Source organism: Cherax quadricarinatus, chromosome 39 (assembly GCF_038502225.1).
Source record: "Cherax quadricarinatus isolate ZL_2023a chromosome 39, ASM3850222v1, whole genome shotgun sequence".
Lineage (NCBI taxonomy): Eukaryota > Metazoa > Arthropoda > Malacostraca > Decapoda > Parastacidae > Cherax > Cherax quadricarinatus.
The window spans coordinates 13,566,516-13,584,883 of NC_091330.1; the positions used below are offsets into that span (position 1 = coordinate 13,566,516).

An 18,368-nucleotide genomic window follows, 5' to 3' on the forward strand; every position below is an offset into this window, starting at 1 on the left:
AGATTCACAGACACTAGAGGAGATATAAAAAAGACCTGGAAAACACTCAGATTCTAGGGACCCACAAACTGAGAAAAACCAAGAATATTGTCCTAACTAAACCTAATGAAACACCACTACATCCCACTGACACAGCTAACAAGATAAACGACTTCTTCTCAACCATAGGATCTAATCTCGCCAGTAAAATCCCACATACCAATGCCCATGCCGGGGACTACCTAGATGGGAATTTCCCTAATTCCTTCTATCTTGCACCAACTGAGCCCATGGAAGTCACCGAGATTATAAAGTCACTTAAAAATAACTCGGGGAATCTGTCTCATGTCCCACCATTACTGTACAAGCGAGCAGCCCATGTCCTTTCGCATGCTATTTCATTACTTTTTAACAAGTCACTAGAGACTAGCACCTTCCCGAAACTACTCAAGATGGCAAAGGTTACACCAATACATAAAGGTGATGACCCTACAGACTTAAACAACTATAGGCCAATATCTAACTTACCATTGCTATCCAAAATCTTTGAGAAACTCGTGCACAGGAGACTGTATTCATTTATAACGGCTCAAAACATACTCAACCCCTGCCAATTTGGATTCAGGAAAAATAAAAGCACTAATGATGCAATCATAAAAATGCTAGATCTGCTGTACACAGCATTGGAAAATAAGGAATATCCACTAGGAATTTTTATTGACCTAAGAAAAGCTTTTGACACAGTAGACCACGACATCCTACTCCACAAACTTGATCATTACGGTATAAGAGGCCATGCACTTGCTTATTTCAAATCTTACATTACTAATAGGTATCAGTATGTCACCATTAAAGACAGCATCAGCAACACGGCCAATTGATACTGGAGTTCCGCAGGGAAGTGTCCTTGGTCCCCTGCTCTTCCTCATATACATCAATGATCTTCCAAACGTATCCCAACACCTGAAACCCATTCTCTTTGCTGACGACACGACTTATGTCATCTCTCACCCTAATCTTGCCACCCTCAACACCATTGTGAATGAGGAGCTGATCAAAATATCGACTTGGATGACAGCCAATAAACTTACGCTTAACACTGACAAAACCTACTATATTATGCTTGGTAGCAGAGCAGGAGATGCACAAATTAACATTAAGATTGACAACATGCTAATTACCAGAAATAATGGGGGCAAATTCCTAGGCTTATACCTTGACAACAACCTGAATTTCAGCACCCATATCCAGCATATAACCAAAAAAGTATCCAAAACGGTTGGGATCCTCTCCAAGAAACGATACTGCGTGCCGCAAAATGCCCTTCTCACACTATACCACTCACTTATTTATCCATACCTCACCTATGCTATTTGTGCTTGGGGATCAACTGCAGCAACACACCTAAAGCCAATAATAACCCAACAAAAAGCTGCAGTAAGAATAATCACTAAATCCCATCCCTGGCAACACACCCCCCCACTCTTCATAGACCTAAACTTACTCCCTGTTCAGTACATCCACACTTACTACTGTGCAATCTACATCTACAGGGCCTTAAACTCTAATATCAACCTTGACCTAAAACGTTTTCTTGATAGTTGTGACAGAACCCACAGGCATAACACCAGACAAACATCTCTACGACATTCCCCGTGTCCGACTAAACCTTTACAAAAATTCAATGTATGTCAAAGGCCCTAAAATCTGGAATACCCTACCTGAGAACTCTAGAACTGCAGACACATTCATCACCTTCAAAACTACCATTAGAAAACATCTTATCTCCCTGATAAACCCCATCAACTAACTACACGAATACCACCTGGTGGTTCACACTTACACTCACTCACTCATTTGACCATAAACAGAAATATTAATCTCAATCTTAAAATAATGAATCCTGTGATACTCCAATACTGAAACTATGTACTGTGCCAAAACAAAAGCATTCACATTGCTAAACTCACAAACTAGTATTTAGTCACTTAGCCATAATACCAACTTACCTCATAATTTGTAATATTTTACAATTAAGAATAAAACTAAGTCTGCCCGAAATGCCTAGCCATGCTAAGCGTTCTAGTGGTTCACTCTGTAATCACTATTTTACAACATGTAAACCACACAATAACCAAATTTCTGTAAAATCAACATTGTAATCCTTATAGAGAATAAACTTTGAATTTGAATTTGAATTTGAATTGAATTTGAATTTGAATATAGGGGCAGAAGCCGCACAACTGTATCAAATACTGCTAAAAAAAAAAAAAAGAGAGCAGCTATGGAAATATTTCTCCTCAGAGAGGCCAAGTTATTTAAAGATATATAAACACTATGAACTAAGTAATTTTATATAACATTTACGCATTTTATGAAAAAAAGGCTGAAAGAGGGGAAATGCGCATTTTTTCCCAAATATTTACAAGTAAGCTTACTTAAGCTTACATAGAGCGGGATCGAAGATAAGGAGTCCGCTGCCAGGCATACGGTAACTTGACAACAATAGTTTCGAATTACTAAATATATGTTTAGGCACCTTATGTGAGATGAAATACCCTATCACAACATTTGTGATACAGATTGTCGTAAAACATACAGAGTATGATGCGTCAAGGAGAGGGAGACTAAGGCAGAGTGTGCGCAGACGCTCAAATATCGAAGCTTGTCTTCCCTGAGAGCAGTGTGAGAGATCTCAGTGCCATGGGATAATTGTCATACTCCATCGCCCTTTAACGCAAGATAAAACCGTGAGAGTTTGCATGTGAGAGTAGAATAGTATGCTCAAGGAAGGGATGTTTATCCAGGAGTTTGTTAACCGTGACATAAGGATGCTGGTGGCTGTGGGAGAGTTAGGGCAACGGAAAACAAATCACGTTTTTGGTGTGTTAGGGAGACCGACCCACCCAAGAAATATCCTGTCAGGCAAAGGAAGATAGTGGCCTTTCTCGCATGATACCCAGACTAAAAAAGCACTATGATCTTAACAGAAATCACTGCTTTACTGGTAGGAATTAGTAATTATTAGTGTTTGTCATGAACCAACAGTGGCTGAACTTGAAAGACGAAAGCTCACTGCTCCCGCGTTCTCCACTCATGATTATTGGGGATTTTGTGTAGTAATTTACACCTCTCAGCGCGACTGCAACCGCGTATAAGCACGCTAATATTAATCATTAATTCATAATAATACGCAGGACACAAGTGGGTCAGAAGTACTTCAACCTGCGGTGGTTACATAGTGAAACGATAGTTTAAAAAATAGGTTGATTTTATTCGGGTTATTAACCTGGAAAGTAAATTTCGCCTTCAAAGACCACAACAATGTATCTATCTCATTTGCTAGGAAAATGGTAGGATGGATAATGAGAACTTTCAAAACTAGGGACGCCAAGCCCATGATGATTCTCTTCAAATCGCTTGTGCTCTCTAGGCTGGAATACTACTGTACACTAACAGCTCACTTCAAGGCTGGCGACATTGCAGACCTGGAGAGTATGCAAAGAAATTTCACGGCACGTATAAGCACGATAAGGCACCTAAATTACTGGGAATGGTTGAAGGTCCTTGATCTGTATTCCCTGGAACGCAGGCGAGAGAGATACATGATAAATATACACTTGGAAGGTCCTGGGGGGGATTGGTACCAAACCTGCACACGAAAATCACTCCCTATGAAAGCAAAAGACTCGGCAGGAGATGCAACATTCCCCCAATGAAAAGCAGGGGCGCCACGAGTACATTGAGAGACAACACAATAAGTGTCCAGGGTCCAAGACTGTTCAATTGCCTCCCAGCCTACATAAGAGGGTATTACCAACAGACCCCTGGTTGTCTTTAAGAAGGCACTGGACAGGCACCTAAAGTCAGTGCCTGACCAACCGGGCTGTGGTTCGTACGTCAGCTTTCGTGTGGCTAGTAGTAACAGCCTGGTTGATCAGACCCTGATCCACCATGAGGCTTGGTCTCAGACCGAGCCGCGGGGGCGTTGACCCCCGAAACCCTCTCCAGGTAAGTTCCTTGAATCTACTTAGCCCAAGATGCGACCCACAGATCACAACAGTTGATTAACACCCAGGTACCTACTTACTGTTAAGTGAACAAAAGCAACAGGTGTAAGGAACATATCCACTCATCCCGAGTACGAACCTGTCTCCCTCACTTGTGAAGAGAAGGCTTAAGAGGTTAATGGAGCATCTATGAACGAAACAGATTCATAAACGACAAACAGCGCAAAATTAGAAACGGCAGATATTTTCTCAAAAACCTACTGGAGAGTAACAGAAATATAGCAAGAAGGAAAGAAGTGGGCGAACTGCATATTCCTGAATTGTAGAAGAGCATTTGATACCACAATGCACATTATACTAATCCACAGAATCTGTAAAAATGGTGCTCGCTCGCGCCACACACACACACACACACACACACACACACACACACACACACACACACACACACACACACACACACACACACACACACACACACACACACAGTTCTATGACATGGTGACAGCAGTAAGAGAAGAGAGAGAGGGGTGGGTGGATTGCATTTTCTTAGACTGCAAGAAGGCGTTTGACACAGTACCACACAAGAGATTAGTGCAAAAACTGGAGGACCAAGCAGGAATAACAGGGAAGGCACTGCAATGGATCAGGGAATACTTGTCAGGAAGACAGCAGCGAGTAATGGTACGAGGCGAGGTGTCAGAGTGGGCACCTGTGACCAGTGGGGTCCCACAGGGGTCAGTCCTAGGACCATTGCTGTTTCTGGTATTTGTGAACGACATGACGGAAGGAATAAACTCCGAGGTGTCACTGTTTGCAGATGACGTGAAGTTGATGAGAAGAGTTCATTCGATCGAAGACCAGGCAGAAATACAAAGGGATCTGGACAGGCTGCAGACCTGGTCCAGCAACTGGCTCCTGGAGTTCAATCCCACCAAGTGCAAAGTCATGAGGATTGGGGAAGGGCAAAGAAGACCGCAGATGGAGTACAGTCTAGGGGGTCAGAGACTACAAACATCACTCAAGGAAAAAGATCTTGAGGTGAGTATAACACCAGGCACATCTCCTGAAGCGCACATCAACCAAATAACTGCTGCAGCATATGGGCGCCTGGCAAACCTCAGAACAGCATTCCGACATCTTAATAAGGAATCGTTCAGGACCCTATACACCGTGTACGTTAGGCCCATATTGGAGTATGCGGCACCAGTTTGGAACCCACACCTAGCCAAGCATGTAAAGAAACTAGAGAAAGTGCAAAGGTTTGCAACAAGACTAGTCCCAGAGCTAAGAGGTATGTCCTATGAGGAGAGGTTAAGGGAAATCAACCTGACGACACTGGAGGACAGGAGAGATAGGGGGGACATGATAACGACTTACAAAATACTGAGAGGAATTGACAAGGTGGACAAAGACAGGATGTTCCAGAGACTGGACACAGTAACAAGGGGACACAGTTGGAAGTTGAAGACACAGATGAATCAAAGGGATGTCAGGAAGTATTTCTTCAGCCACAGAGTAGTCAGGAAGTGGAATAGTTTGGGAAGCGATGTAGTGGAGTCAGGATCCATACATAGCTTTAAGCAGAGGTACGATAAAGCTCATGGTTCAGGGAGAGTGACCTAGTAGCGACCAGTGAAGAGGCGGGGCCAGGAGCTTGGACTCGACCCCTGCAACCTCAACTAGGTGAGTACAACTAGGTGAGTACACACACACACACACACACATATATACACAGGAGCTTGGACCGGGACCAGGAGCTTGATCTCGACCTCTGCAACCTCAAGTAGGTGAGTACATACACTCACACACACACACACACACACACACACACACACACACACACACACACACACACACACACACACACATACACACACACACACACACACACGACTATATAGTTGAGCTCCAAGTGGAGAGAGCAGCAGGAACAGGGTGGGAAAAACCAAACTACAAAAGGGGGAACTACTCAGGCTGGAGGAACTTCTTTCAAGACATTCAGTGGGAGAGGGAACTGACAGGAAAACCAGTACAAGAAATGATGGACTATGTCGCAACAAAATGCAAGGAGGCAGAGGAGAGGTTTGTTCCCAAGGGAAACAGAAATAATGGGAAGAACAGAACGAGTCCTTGGTTCACCCAAAGGTGTAGGGAGGCAAAAACTAGGTGTACTAGAGAATGGAAAAGGTACAGAAGACAGAGAACTCAGGAAAATAAAGAGATTAGCCGAAGAGCCAGAAACGAATATGCATAGATAAGGAGGGAGGCTCAGCGGCAATACGAAAATGACATAGCATCGAAAGTCAAGACTGACCCGAAGCTGTTGTACAGCCACATCAGGAGGAAAACAACAGTCAAGGACCAGGTAATCAGACTGAGGAAGGGTGATGGGGAATTCACAAGAAACGACCGGGAGGTATGTCAGGAGCTCAACACAAGATTTAAAGAAGTTTTTACAGTAGAAACCAGTAGGACTCCAGGAAATCAGAGCAGGGGGGTGCACCAGCAAGTGCTGGATGAGGTACATATAACCAAGGAGGAGGTGAAGAAGCTGCTATGCGAACTTGACACCTCAAAGGCGGTGGGACCAGACAACATCTCTCCGTGGGTCCTTAAAGAGGGAGCAGAGATATTGTGTGTACCGTTAACAAAGATCTTCAACACATCATTTGAAACTGGGCAACTCCCCGAGGTATGGACGATGGCAAATGTAGTCCCAATTTTTAAAAAGGGAGACAGACATGAGGCACTAGACTACAGACCTGTATCACTAACGTGTGTAGTATGCAAGGTCATGGAGAAGATCATCAGGAGGAGAGTGGTGGAGCACCTGGAAAGAAACAAGTGTATTGACAACCAGCATGGTTTCAGGGAGGGAAAATCCTGTGTCACAAACCTACTAGAGTTTTATGACAAGGTGACAGAAGTAAGACAAGAGAGAGAGGGGTGGATCGACTGCATTTTTTTTGGACTGCAAGAAGGCCTTCGACACAGTTCCTCACAAGAGGTTACTGCAAAAGCTAGAGGATCAGGCACACATAACAGGAAAGGCACTGCAATGGATCAGAGAATACCTGACAGGGAGGCAACAACGAGTCATGGTACTTGACGAGGTGTCAGAGTGGGCGCCTGTGACAAGCGGGGTTCCACAGGGGTCAGTCCTAGGACCTGTGCTGTTCTTGGTATATGTGAATGACATAACGGAAGGGATAGACTCAGAAGTGTCCTTGTTTGCGGACGATGTGAAGTTAATGAGAAGAATCAAATCGGATGAGGATCAGGCAGGACTACAAAGAGACCTGGACAGGCTACAAGCCTGGTCCAGCAACTGGCTCCTTGAGTTTAGCCCTGCCAAATGCAAAGTCATGAAGATTGGGGAAGGGCAAAGAAGACCGCAGACACAATATAATTTAGATGGCCAAAGTCTGCAAACCTCATTCAAGGAAAAAGATCTGGGGTGAGTATAACACCGAGCATATCTCCCGTGGCGCACATCAATCAGATAACTGCTGCAGCATACGGGCGCCTGGCAAACTTAAGGATAGCGTTCCGATACCTCAGTAAGGATTCGTTCAAGACTCTGTATACCATTTACGTCAGGCCCATACTGGAGTATGCAGCACCAGTTTGGAATCCACACCTAGTCAAGCACGTCAAGAAACTAGAGAAAGTGCAAAGGTTTGCAACAAGACTAGTCCCAGAGCTACGGGGATTGTCCTACGAAGAAAGGTTGAGGGAAATCGGCCTGACGACACTGGAGGCCAGGAGAGTCAGGGGAGACATGATAACGACATACAAAATACTGCGCGGAATAGACGAGGTGGACAAAGACGGGATGTTCCAGAGATGGGACACAGACACAAGAGGTCACAATTGGAAGTTGAAGACTCAGATGAATCAAAGGGATGTTAGGAAGTATTTCTTCAGTCATAGAGTAGTCAAGCCGTGGAATAGCCTAGAAAGTGAAGTAGTGGAGGCGGGAACCATACATAGTTTTAAGGCGAGGTATGATAAAGCTCATGGAGCAGGGAGAGAGAGGACCTAGTAGCAATCAGTGAAGAGGCGGGGTCAGGAGCTATGACTCGACCCCTGCAACCACAAATAGGTGAGTACAAATAGGTGAGTACACACACACACACACACACACACACGGGGCCAGGAGCTGTGAATCGACCCCCGCAACCATAACTAGGTGAGTACACACACGTAAGAGTTATCAAGAAGCGGAACAATCTGGAAAGTTATGTAGGGGAGGCAGGATCCATACATAGCTTTAAGAAGAGGTATGATAGAGCTCATGGAGCAGGGAGAGTGGATCTAGTAGCGACCAGTGAAGAGGCGGGACCAGGAGCTATGACTCTACCCCTGCAACCACAATTAGGTGAGCACCCACACACACACACCTTCCCTTTCAACACATACACACATTACCCTCACAAGAAACATACTTGCTCCTTACTATAAATACGTATGAAAGAAACATCAGAATGGAAGAGTGTATAATTGATGGAGTTTCACAAAAATCAGTAATGGAAAAACAAGAATTTAGATGATTTACTTCGGAGGGCTAGAAACCCACTATAACCCAGGAGAAGCAAGCAGTGCGGCATATTTTTTATCAGGGTTGAACTTGTAAGTCATATGCAGCGTGTATACCAACAAATGCAGCGTGTTTACTTAAAAATGCAGCCCGTACACTAACAAATGCAGCGTGTACATAAAAGATGCAGCGTGTGCCTCAACAAATGCAGTATGTACAGTTTGTACACCAACTCAAGTACACTGAAGCAGGGCCGGATTAAGGCATGGGCTTCAGGGACTGCAGCCCAGGGTCCTCCGCTAGCTGGAGGGCCTCCAGGGGGCTGCAGCCCAGAGTCCTCCGTCAGCTGGAGGGCCTCCAGGGGGCTGCAGCCCGGGGTCCTCCGCCAGCTGGAGGGCCTCCAGGGGCTGCAGCCCAGGGGCCTCCGCCAGCTGGAGCGCCTCCAGGGGTTGCAGCCCAGGGTCCTCCGCCAGCTGGAGGGCCTCCAGGGGTTGCAGCCCAGGGGCCTCTGCCAGCTGGAGGGCCTCCAGGGGTTGCAGCCCAGGGCCCTCCGCCAGCTGGAGGGCCTCCAGGGGCTGCAGCCCAGGGTCCTCCGCCAGCTGGAGGGCCTCCAGGGGCTGCAGCCCAGGGTCCTCCGCCAGCTGGAGGGCCTCCAGAGATTAAGTGAAAAGTGTTCACAGTTACTGTTTTAAGTTTATAATTATAGTTGTTATTATATCACGTATATGATGAACTGTTGACTGTTGTGATTAATTTTTGATAGAGATTTAAGAGTGGATCCCTATAAGTCAGGCGTTATTCGGTTTGTTACGACCTTGTTGTATAGTGTCATTGTGTCAACTTGTCAAGCTTAGCCGGAAAGGCCGCTACGCTCAGCTCTTTTCCATCGCATTGCAGCGTATAAAAATGCTCATTCAGTGTTTGGTTTCCTGGTCGAATTTCCAACAATGAATGATGAACACATTTCAAAGAGCAGCAGCCAAGTTTTAAAGGATTTACTCAGATGACATCGAGTCTGGATTTGTTCCAGAAATTATTCACTTTAAAGATTTGTTGGGCATTTTGATAAATTCAGGTAGAAGCATGAAACAATAGATTAACTTCTTCATTTCCTAATGCTGAATTAACACTTCAGATTTACTTGTGTTTAATGACAACTAATGCGACTGGAGAGAGGAATTTCTCAAAGATGAAACATCTAAATAATGTCCGCAGATCGACAATGGCACAAGAACGACTTTACAGACTAGCTCTCATGGCAACTGAAGACCGTGTTCTCAGTAACTTACAGTTTGCTGATGTTTTGGAGAAATTTGATTCCAAGAAATTACGCAAAGCAAATGTTAGCCTTGTAAAAATAAATTTAATATTTCTTCAACTTCTTCCTTTTGACAATATCACTGGGGGCCTCATGGGGGAGTCATGAATACAACATAGATGGCTCTTAGAGGACTCGGTAGATAGATTTTAGATTTTGCGTCCGAAGCTAGTTTATAGTGCACCTCAATGACCTCATACCCATCCTGTGGAGGGTTAGTGCAAGAGTATATGGATACGAAAAATTTGACTTAGGAATTATATCCCAAAAAAGGTTAACATGAGTACTTCTGGATTTATATCTACATTTGACTTATCTATTGTAAGCAAATTTAGGAAATTTTATTATTATGTTTGATCTCTTATTTTATACCAAGATATATTGATATTTCACATAGGTTATTATTATTATTATTATTATTATTATTATTATTATTATTATTATTATTATTATTATTATTATTATTATTCCGGGAAGCACTAAGCCCGTAGGAGTCATACAGCGCCTGGGAAATGGGAGATAATTAGGTTTGATCTGAGGATAGGGAGGGTGGCTTTAATTTTTTTTGGATCAAGAACCCTTCACCAGGATCAAGGCACCTTACTTGAACGATCATCCCCAATACAGATTTATATTATTTCAGTATATCATATAGAATGAAGGGTTCTACATCATGTGCAAAGATAGATTTGTTTGGTGGGATTTCAGTTCATCACACGTCATATACACCGAGCGGAATAGATCTTTCAATGTATCGTGAGTTTATTTTCATTCCTATTTTAGGAAGTCATCTCAGTTGATATACAGTTAAGCAAGTTATCTTATTCACTCTTGCTGTCGAGATGAGTACTGTATTCCATTTTTTTCAGTTCTTTATTATCCATATATTAATTACCATTTGTCAGAGATACTTCTCGATAGACACTAGGCCTTTTTTGTAATTAACTACGTATTTGTAATTATTTGTAGCTACAAGAGCAGATCCAAGCTCGATATATATTTCAAAATTTCAGTAGTTGTAGCATAAAATTCCCAATGGTTGAATGCATGTGTGTGTGTCTTTAGTTAATACTGAACAAACGGTCAAGTACCCTGGTGTCTCTAGAAAGAATAGCGTTGCCAAAATGGGACTTCCGCAGTCCAGTAACGTGGCCCTCCAGTCAGTCCAGTGAGCACAACACACCAACGCTAAAATATTGAAGCCGACCAGAAGAAGCATGCTCCAATTATTGCACGAGGTCAAGCAATTTTAAGTGTTTTAACCATGCTAGTATCATATATAAGCAAAGGCTGCACCTACGTAGCCTAAACTTATATAGGATATTCTTCTCAGCAGATGCGCCGGCCTTGAAGGACCGAAGCTCTTCCAACGAGGCTTACTCAAGATATTTCACCGAAAAAAATGCCACCCCATTTTAAAAATAGATTTGTCAAATTTGCACTTACACAACCCACAAAAAAATAGTAATTTACTTCTAAGTAAGATTCACCAGTGTTGAAAGTTGGAAGCCAATCAGAAGAGGCTTTCTTAAGTTATCACATATAAACTAAAACCGGAAATAGTGTACTATAATTAACCAGCGGGCACCCACACATCCCGGTAGTCTCATGCACCTTTCCTTAATTACAGTACACCAGTAAAGAAAATTTAAGTCGATCACTTTAGGTGTTCTCAAGTTATAAAGGATAACTTAAGAGGGACAAAAAAAGGTAAACAATCATGTAAGATACGCCATCGGAGACACCTAATAATTTCAGTTTTATAGGAACATTTATAATGAATTTGTATCCATCCCATAAGTAAGTAAATTAGTAAGTTTATTCAGGTATACAGAAATACGGTTACACAGATAATCATACATAGCAGCATATGTGTAGAGAACCTAGGATAACCCAAAAATGTCAGACAGTGACTTATTTCCACGGGGGGGAGGGGGGTTCTCCCGCTAGTGAGATAAACTCATCCTCTCCCTTCATAACTACATATTCGTGCGTTAAATAAACTTAATGCTAGATGGGCCGCTTTTAAGACGCTGTTTGTTTACAACGTGCCAGATGCATCTTACCAGGAAGTGAAGGTGCTTTTAGCTGCTGCAAGTCGCTGGAGGTTAGTGTTTATGTAGTCGCTGGTGTGTTTCTTGGATCTGAAGGTGTGTTTGTCGAGAGTGGTGTGTGTTTGTCGAGTGTGGTGGTGTGTGTTTGTCGAGTGTGGTGGTGTGTTTGTCGAGTGTGGTGGTGTGTTTGTCGAGTGTGGTGGTGTGTGTTTGTCGAGTGTGGTGGTGTGTTTGTCGAGTGTGGTGGTGTGTTTGTCGAGTGTGGTGGTGTGTTTGTCGAGTGTGGTGGTGTGTGTTTGTCGAGTGTGATGGTGTGTGTTTGTCGAGTGTGGTGGTATGTGTTTGTCGAGTGTGGTGGTATATGTTCGTCGAATGTAATGGTGTGTGTTTGTCGAGTGTGGTGGCGTTTGTTTGTCGAGTGTAGTGGTGTGTGTTTGTCGAATGTGATGGTGTGTGTTTGTCGATTGTGGTGGTGTGTGTTTGTCGAGTGTGGTGGTGTGTTTGTCGAGTGTGGTGGTGTGTGTTTGTCGAGTGTGGTGGTGTGTGTTTATCGAGTGTGGTGGTGTATTTTTTGTCGAGTGTGATGGTGTGCGTTTGTCGAGTGTGGTGGTGTGTTTTTTTGTCGAGTGTGATGGTGTGTGTTTGTCGAGTGTGGTGGCGTGTGTTTCTCGTGTGTGGTGGTGTGTGTTTGTCGAGTGTGGTGGCGTGTGTTCGTCGAGTGTGTTGGTGTGTGTTTGTCGAGTGTGGTGGTGTGTGTTTGTCGAGTGTGGTGGTGTGTGTTTGTCGAATGTGATGGTGTGTGTTTGTCGAGTGTGGTGGCGTGTGTTTTTCGAGTGTGGTGGTGTGTGTTTGTCGAGTGTGGTGGCGTGTGTTTGTCGAGTGTGATGGTGTGTGTTTGTCGAGTGTGGTGGTATGTGTTTGTCGAGTGTGGTGGTATATGTTCGTCGAATGTAATGGTGTGTGTTTGTCGAGTGTGGTGGTGTGTGTTTATCGAGTGTGGTGGTGTATTTTTTGTCGAGTGTGATGGTGTGCGTTTGTCGAGTGTGGTGGTGTGTTTTTTTGTCGAGTGTGATGGTGTGTGTTTGTCGAGTGTGGTGGCGTGTGTTTCTCGTGTGTGGTGGTGTGTGTTTGTCGAGTGTGGGGGCGTGTGTTTGTCGAGTGTGGTGGCGTGTGTTTGTCGAGTGTGGTGGCGTGTGTTTGTCGAGTGTGGTGGCGTGTGTTTGTTGAGTGTGGTGGCGTGTGTTTGTCGAGTGTGGTGGTGTGTGGTTGTCGAGTGTGGTGGTGTGTCGTTGTCGAGTGTGGTGGTGTGTGTTTGTCGAGTGTGGTGGTGTGTGTTTGTCGAATGTGATGGTGTGTGTTTGTCGAGTGTGGTGTCGAGTGGGGTGGTGTGTGTTTGTCGAGTGTGGTGGTGTGTGTTTGTCGAGTGTGGTGGGGTGTGTTTGTCGAGTGTGCTGGTCTGTGTTTGTCGAGTGTGGTGGTATATGTTCGTCGAGTGTGGTGGAGTGTGGTGGCGTTTGTTTGTCGAGTGTAGTGGTGTGTGTTTGTCGAATGTGATGGTGTGTGTTTGTCGATTGTGGTGGTGTGTGTTTGTCGAGTGTTGTGGTGTGTTTGTCGAGTGTGGTGGTGTGTGTTTGTCGAGTGTGTGGTGTGTGTTTATCGAGTGTGGTGGTGTATTTTTTGTCGAGTGTGATGGTGTGCGAGTGTGGTGGTGTGTGTTTGTCGAGTGCGGTGGTATGTGCTTGTCGAATGTGGAGGTGTGTGTCTGTCGAGTGTGGTGTTGTGTGTTTGTCGAATTTGGTGGTGTGTTTGTCGTGTGTGGTGGTGTGTGTTTGTCGAGTGTGGTGGCGTGTTTGTCGAGTGTGGTGGTATGTGTTTGTCGAGTGTGATGTGTGTTTGTCGAGTGTGGTGGTGTGTGTTTGTCGAGTGTGGTGGTGTGTGTTTGTCGAGTGTGATGATGTGTGTTTGTCGAGTGTGGTGGTGTGTGTTTGTCGAGTGTGGTGGTATGTGTTTGTCGAGTGTGATGGTGTGTGTTTGTCGAGTGTGATGGTGTGTGTTTGTCGAGTGTGGTGGTGTGTGTTTGTCGAGTGTGGTGGTGTGTGTTTGTCGAGTGTGATGATGTGTGTTTATCGAGTGTGGTGGCGTGTGTTTGTCGAGTGTGGTGGTAAGTGTTTGTCGAGTGTGATGATGTGTGTCTGTCGAGTGTGATGGTGTGTGTTTGTCGAGTGTGGTGGTGTGTGTCGAGTGTGGTGGTGTGTGTTTGTCGAGTGTGGTGGTATGTGTTTGTCGAGTGTGATGATGTGTGTTTGTCGAGTGTGGTGGTGTGTGTTTGTCGAGTGTGATGGTGTGTGTTTGTCGAGTGTGGTGGTATGTGTTTGTCGAGTGTGGTGGTATGTGTTCGTCGAATGTAATGGTGTGTGTTTGTCGAGTGTGGTGGCGTTTGTTTCTCGAGTGTAGTGGTGTGTGTTTGTCGAATGTGATGGTGTGTGTTTGTCGATTGTGGTGGTGTGTGTTTGTCGAGTGTGGTGGTGTGTTTGTCGAGTGTGGTGGTGTGTGTTTGTCGAGTGTGGTGGTGTGTGTTTATCGAGTGTGGTGGTGTGTGTTTGTCGAGTGTGATGGTGTGTGTTTGTCGAGTGTGGTGGTGTGTTTTTTGTCGAGCGTGATGGTGTGTGTTTGTCGAGTGTGGTGGCGTGTGTTTGTCGAGTGTGGTGGTGTGTGTTTGTCGAATGTGATGGTGTGTGTTTGTCGAGTGTGGTGGCATGTGTTTTTCGAGTGTGGTGGTGTGTGTTTGTCGAGTGTGGGGGCGTGTGTTTGTCGAGTGTGGTGGCGTGTGTTTGTCGAGTGTGGTGGCGTGTGTTTGTCGAGTGTGGTGGCGTGTGTTTGTTGAGTGTGGTGGCGTGTGTTTGTCGAGTGTGGTGGTGTGTGGTTGTCGAGTGTGGTGGTGTGTGGTTGTCGAGTGTGGTGGTGTGTGTTTGTCGAGTGTGGTGGTGTGTGTTTGTCGAGTGTGGTGGTGTGTGTTTGTCGAGTGTGGTGGTGTGTGTTTATCGAGTGTGGTGGTGTGTTTTTTGTCGAGTGTGATGGTGTGTGTTTGTCGAGTGTGGTGGTGTGTGTTTGTCGAATGTGATGGTGTGTGTTTGTCGAGTGTGGTGGCGTGTGTTTGTCGAGTGTGGTGGTGTGTGTTTGTCGAATGTGATGGTGTGTGTTTGTCGAGTGTGGTGGCGTGTGTTTGTCGAGTGTGGTGGTGTGTGTTTGTCGTGTGGTGGCGTGTGTTTGTCGAGTGTGGTGGCGTGTGTTTGTCGAGTGTGGTGGCGTGTATTTGTCGTGTGTGGTGGTGTGTGTTTGTCGAGTGCGGTGGTGTGTGTTTGTCGAGTGTGGTGGCGTGTGTTTCTCGTGTGTGGTGGTGTGTGTTTGTCGAGTGCGGTGGTGTGTGTTTGTCGAGTGTGGTGGCGTGTGTTTGTCGAGTGTGTTGGTGTGTGTTTGTCGAGTGTGGTGGTGTGTGGTTGTCGAGTGTGGCGGTGTGTGGTTGTCGAGTGTGATGGTGTGTGGTTGTCGAGTGTGATGGTGTGTGGTTGTCGAGTGCGGTGGTGTGTGGTTGTCGAGTGCGGTGGTGTGTGTTTGTCGAGTGCGGTGGTGTGTGGTTGTCGAGTGCGGTGGTGTGTGGTTGTCGAGTGCGGTGGTGTGTGGTTGTCGAGTGCTGTAGTGTGTGGTTGTCGTGTGTGGTGGTGTGTGGTTGTCGAGTGTGGTGGTGTGTGGTTGTCGATTGTGGTGGTGTGTGGTTGTCGAGTGCGGTGGTGTGTGGTTGTCGAGTGCGGTGGTGTGTGGTTGTCGAGTGCGGTGGTGTGTGGTTGTCGAGTGTGGTGGTGTGTGTTTGTCGAGTGTGGTGGTGTGTTTGTCGAGTGTGGTGGTGTGTTTGTCGAGTGTGGTGGTGTGTGTTTGTCGAGTGTGGTGGTGTGTTTGTCGAGTGTGGTGGTGTGTGGTTGTCGAGTGCGGTGGTGTGTGGTTGTCGAGTGCGGTGTAGTGTGGTTGTCGAGTGCGGTGGTGTGTGGTTGTCGAGTGTGGTGGTGTGTTTGTCGAGTGTGGTGGTGTGTGTTTGTCGAGTGTGGTTGTGTGTTTGTCGAGTGTGGTGGTGTGTGGTTGTCGAGTGTGGTGGTGTGTGGTTGTCGAGTGCGGTGGTGGTGTGTTTGTCGAGTGTGGTGGTGTGTGGTTGACGAGTGTGGTGGTTTGTGGTTGTCGAGTGCGGTGGTGTGTGGTTGTCGAGTGCGGTGGTGTGTGGTTGTCGAGTGTGGTGGTGTGTGGTTGTCGAGTGCGGTGGTGTGTGGTTGTCGAGTGCGGTGGTGTGTGGTTGTCGAGTGTGGTGGTGTGTGGTTGTCGAGTGTGGTGGTGTGTGGTTGTCGAGTGTGGTGGTGTGTGGTTGTCGAGTGTGGTGGTGTGTGGTTGTCGAGTGTGGTGGTGTGTGGTTGTCGAGTGTGGTGGTGTGTGGTTGTCGGGTGTGGTGGTGTGTGGTTGTCGAGTGTGGTGGTGTGTGGTTGTCGAGTGCGGTGGTGTGTGGTTGTCGAGTGCGGTGGTGTGTGGTTGTCGAGTGTGGTGGCGTGTGGTTGTCGAGTGCGGTGGTGTGTGGTTGTCGAGTGTGGTGGTGTGTGGTTGGCGAGTGCGGTGGTGTGTGGTTGTCGAGTGTGGTGGTGTGTGGTTGTCGAGTGCGGTGGTGTGTGGTTGTCGTGTGCGGTGGTGTGTGGTTGTCGAGTGTGGTGGTGTGTGGTTGTCGAGTGCCGTGGTGTGTGGTTGTCGAGTGTGGTGGTGTGTGGTTGTCGAGTGTGGTGGTGTGTGGTTGTCGAGTGTGGTGGTGTGTGGTTGTCGAGTGCGGTGGTGTGTGGTTGTCGAGTGTGGTGGTGTGTGGTTGTCGAGTGTGGTGGTGTGTGGTTGTCGAGTGTGGTGGTGTGTGGTTGTCGAGTGCGGTGGTGTGTGGTTGTCGAGTGTGGTGGTGTGTGGTTGTCGAGTGTGGTGGTGTGTGGTTGTCGAGTGTGGTGGTGTGTGGTTGTCGAGTGTGGTGGTGTGTGGTTGTCGAGTGTGGTGGTGTGTGGTTGTCGAGTGCGGTGGTGTGTGGTTGTCGAGTGCGGTGGTGTGTGGTTGTCGAGTGCGGTGGTGTGTGGTTGTCGAGTGTGGTGGTGTGTGGTTGTCGAGTGCGGTGGTGTGTGGTTGTCGAGTGCGGTGGTGTGTGGTTGTCGAGTGTGGTGGTGTGTGGTTGTCGAGTGCGGTGGTGTGTGGTTGTCGAGTTTGGTGGTGTGTGGTTGTCGAGTGTGGTGGTGTGTGGTTGTCGAGTGCGGTGGTGTGTGGTTGTCGAGTGCGGTGGTGTGTGGTTGTCGAGTGCGGTGGTGTGTGGTTGTCGAGTGTGGTGGTGGTATGTGTGTTCCTTGCTTCATCATCGGCTAAGACAGAGGTTACCAACTCTCCCATAACGTAGGTCTTATGGAATTTAGTGAATGCATGCAGTGGAATTAATAATTTTTTTTATAATTATACAGTTTTTCTATTTGTATGTGTACTTGTTCACCATCGTCATTACTACTATTACTTCTAGTACTGTTTCCGCTACTACTACTGCAACTACTATTACAACAACTATTACTACTACTGTTGCTGCCATGCTTTTACTAGTAGTACCACTACTACCACTGCTGTTACCCTTACAATACCTGTAAATTTCTAATCTATATTTGTATTTCTTTTTCAGAAAATGGCGGTGATTAGAATGTTAAATTATTACCTGGTCATCTTTATATTTCTACCCGTTGTTGTTTATAGATGTGAGTATTTGTTTTACGTGTCTCAGCACTTGATATCTTTCTCTCTCCCCCTCTCTAATGTATGTTATTTCTTTCTTTGTCTTTTTCTCGTACCTCACCTTTATCTTTATTTCCTTCTGCTTCTCTTACATTTCCTGTGTGTTTTTTTTTTATGTGAGAAGTCTTTCTTCCCCTGTATTAGGTTCCCAATAGCTTTTTATTTTTTTCACCTTTCCTTCCTTTCCATCTCTCCTTTCTCCACCTTCCTCCCCATTCTTTACTTTCTTTCTCTGCTTCTCTCCCTAATGTCTACCTTCTTCCTCTACTCATCATCCTACCCCTTTCTAATACCATTATCTTTGTATATCCTTCCACCTACCTCTTTTGCTCCTCAGTCGTTTCCTTCTCCTCCTACATCGTTCATCTATTTCTTTCACCATCTTCCGTTTTGCATTCTTTTTCTCTCCACTCCTTTCGATCTCACCTTCAAATTTGCTAAGTTTTCCCTTTCCTATGTACATCCTCCCTCACTGTTTGACTGTGTTGGTGTTATCCAAGATTGAATCTCTATGATTTATCTAAAGTTTACTGCGCCTATAATAATCACTTGTCTAGTGCGAATATTAAGTATTATTAAAAAAAAAAAGGCAACTGCATTGTGTTTACTGAGAGTTATCTTTAGACGAG

The 18,368-nt window shown here is 45.8% G+C and overlaps 1 protein-coding gene across 2 annotated transcripts in view; it reads left to right on the forward strand.

Annotated features, from left to right (window-relative positions):
• The first annotated feature begins 2,600 nt into the window (after nt 1-2,600).
• LOC128696426 (uncharacterized) overlaps nt 2,601-18,368 on the forward strand; it is a 37,174-nt gene continuing 21,406 nt past the window's right edge. The window contains exons 1-3 of one of the 2 annotated variants that reach the window (XM_070092411.1): nt 2,630-2,729; nt 11,906-11,957; nt 17,630-17,702. In XM_070092411.1, coding sequence (XP_069948512.1) covers nt 17,633-17,702 — 70 coding nt within the window. In that variant the 5' untranslated portion in view covers nt 2,630-2,729; nt 11,906-11,957; nt 17,630-17,632. Of the gene's footprint in view, nt 2,730-11,905; nt 11,958-17,629; nt 17,703-18,368 lie in introns of both variants that reach the window. The other variant, XM_070092410.1, reaches the window with a different exon arrangement.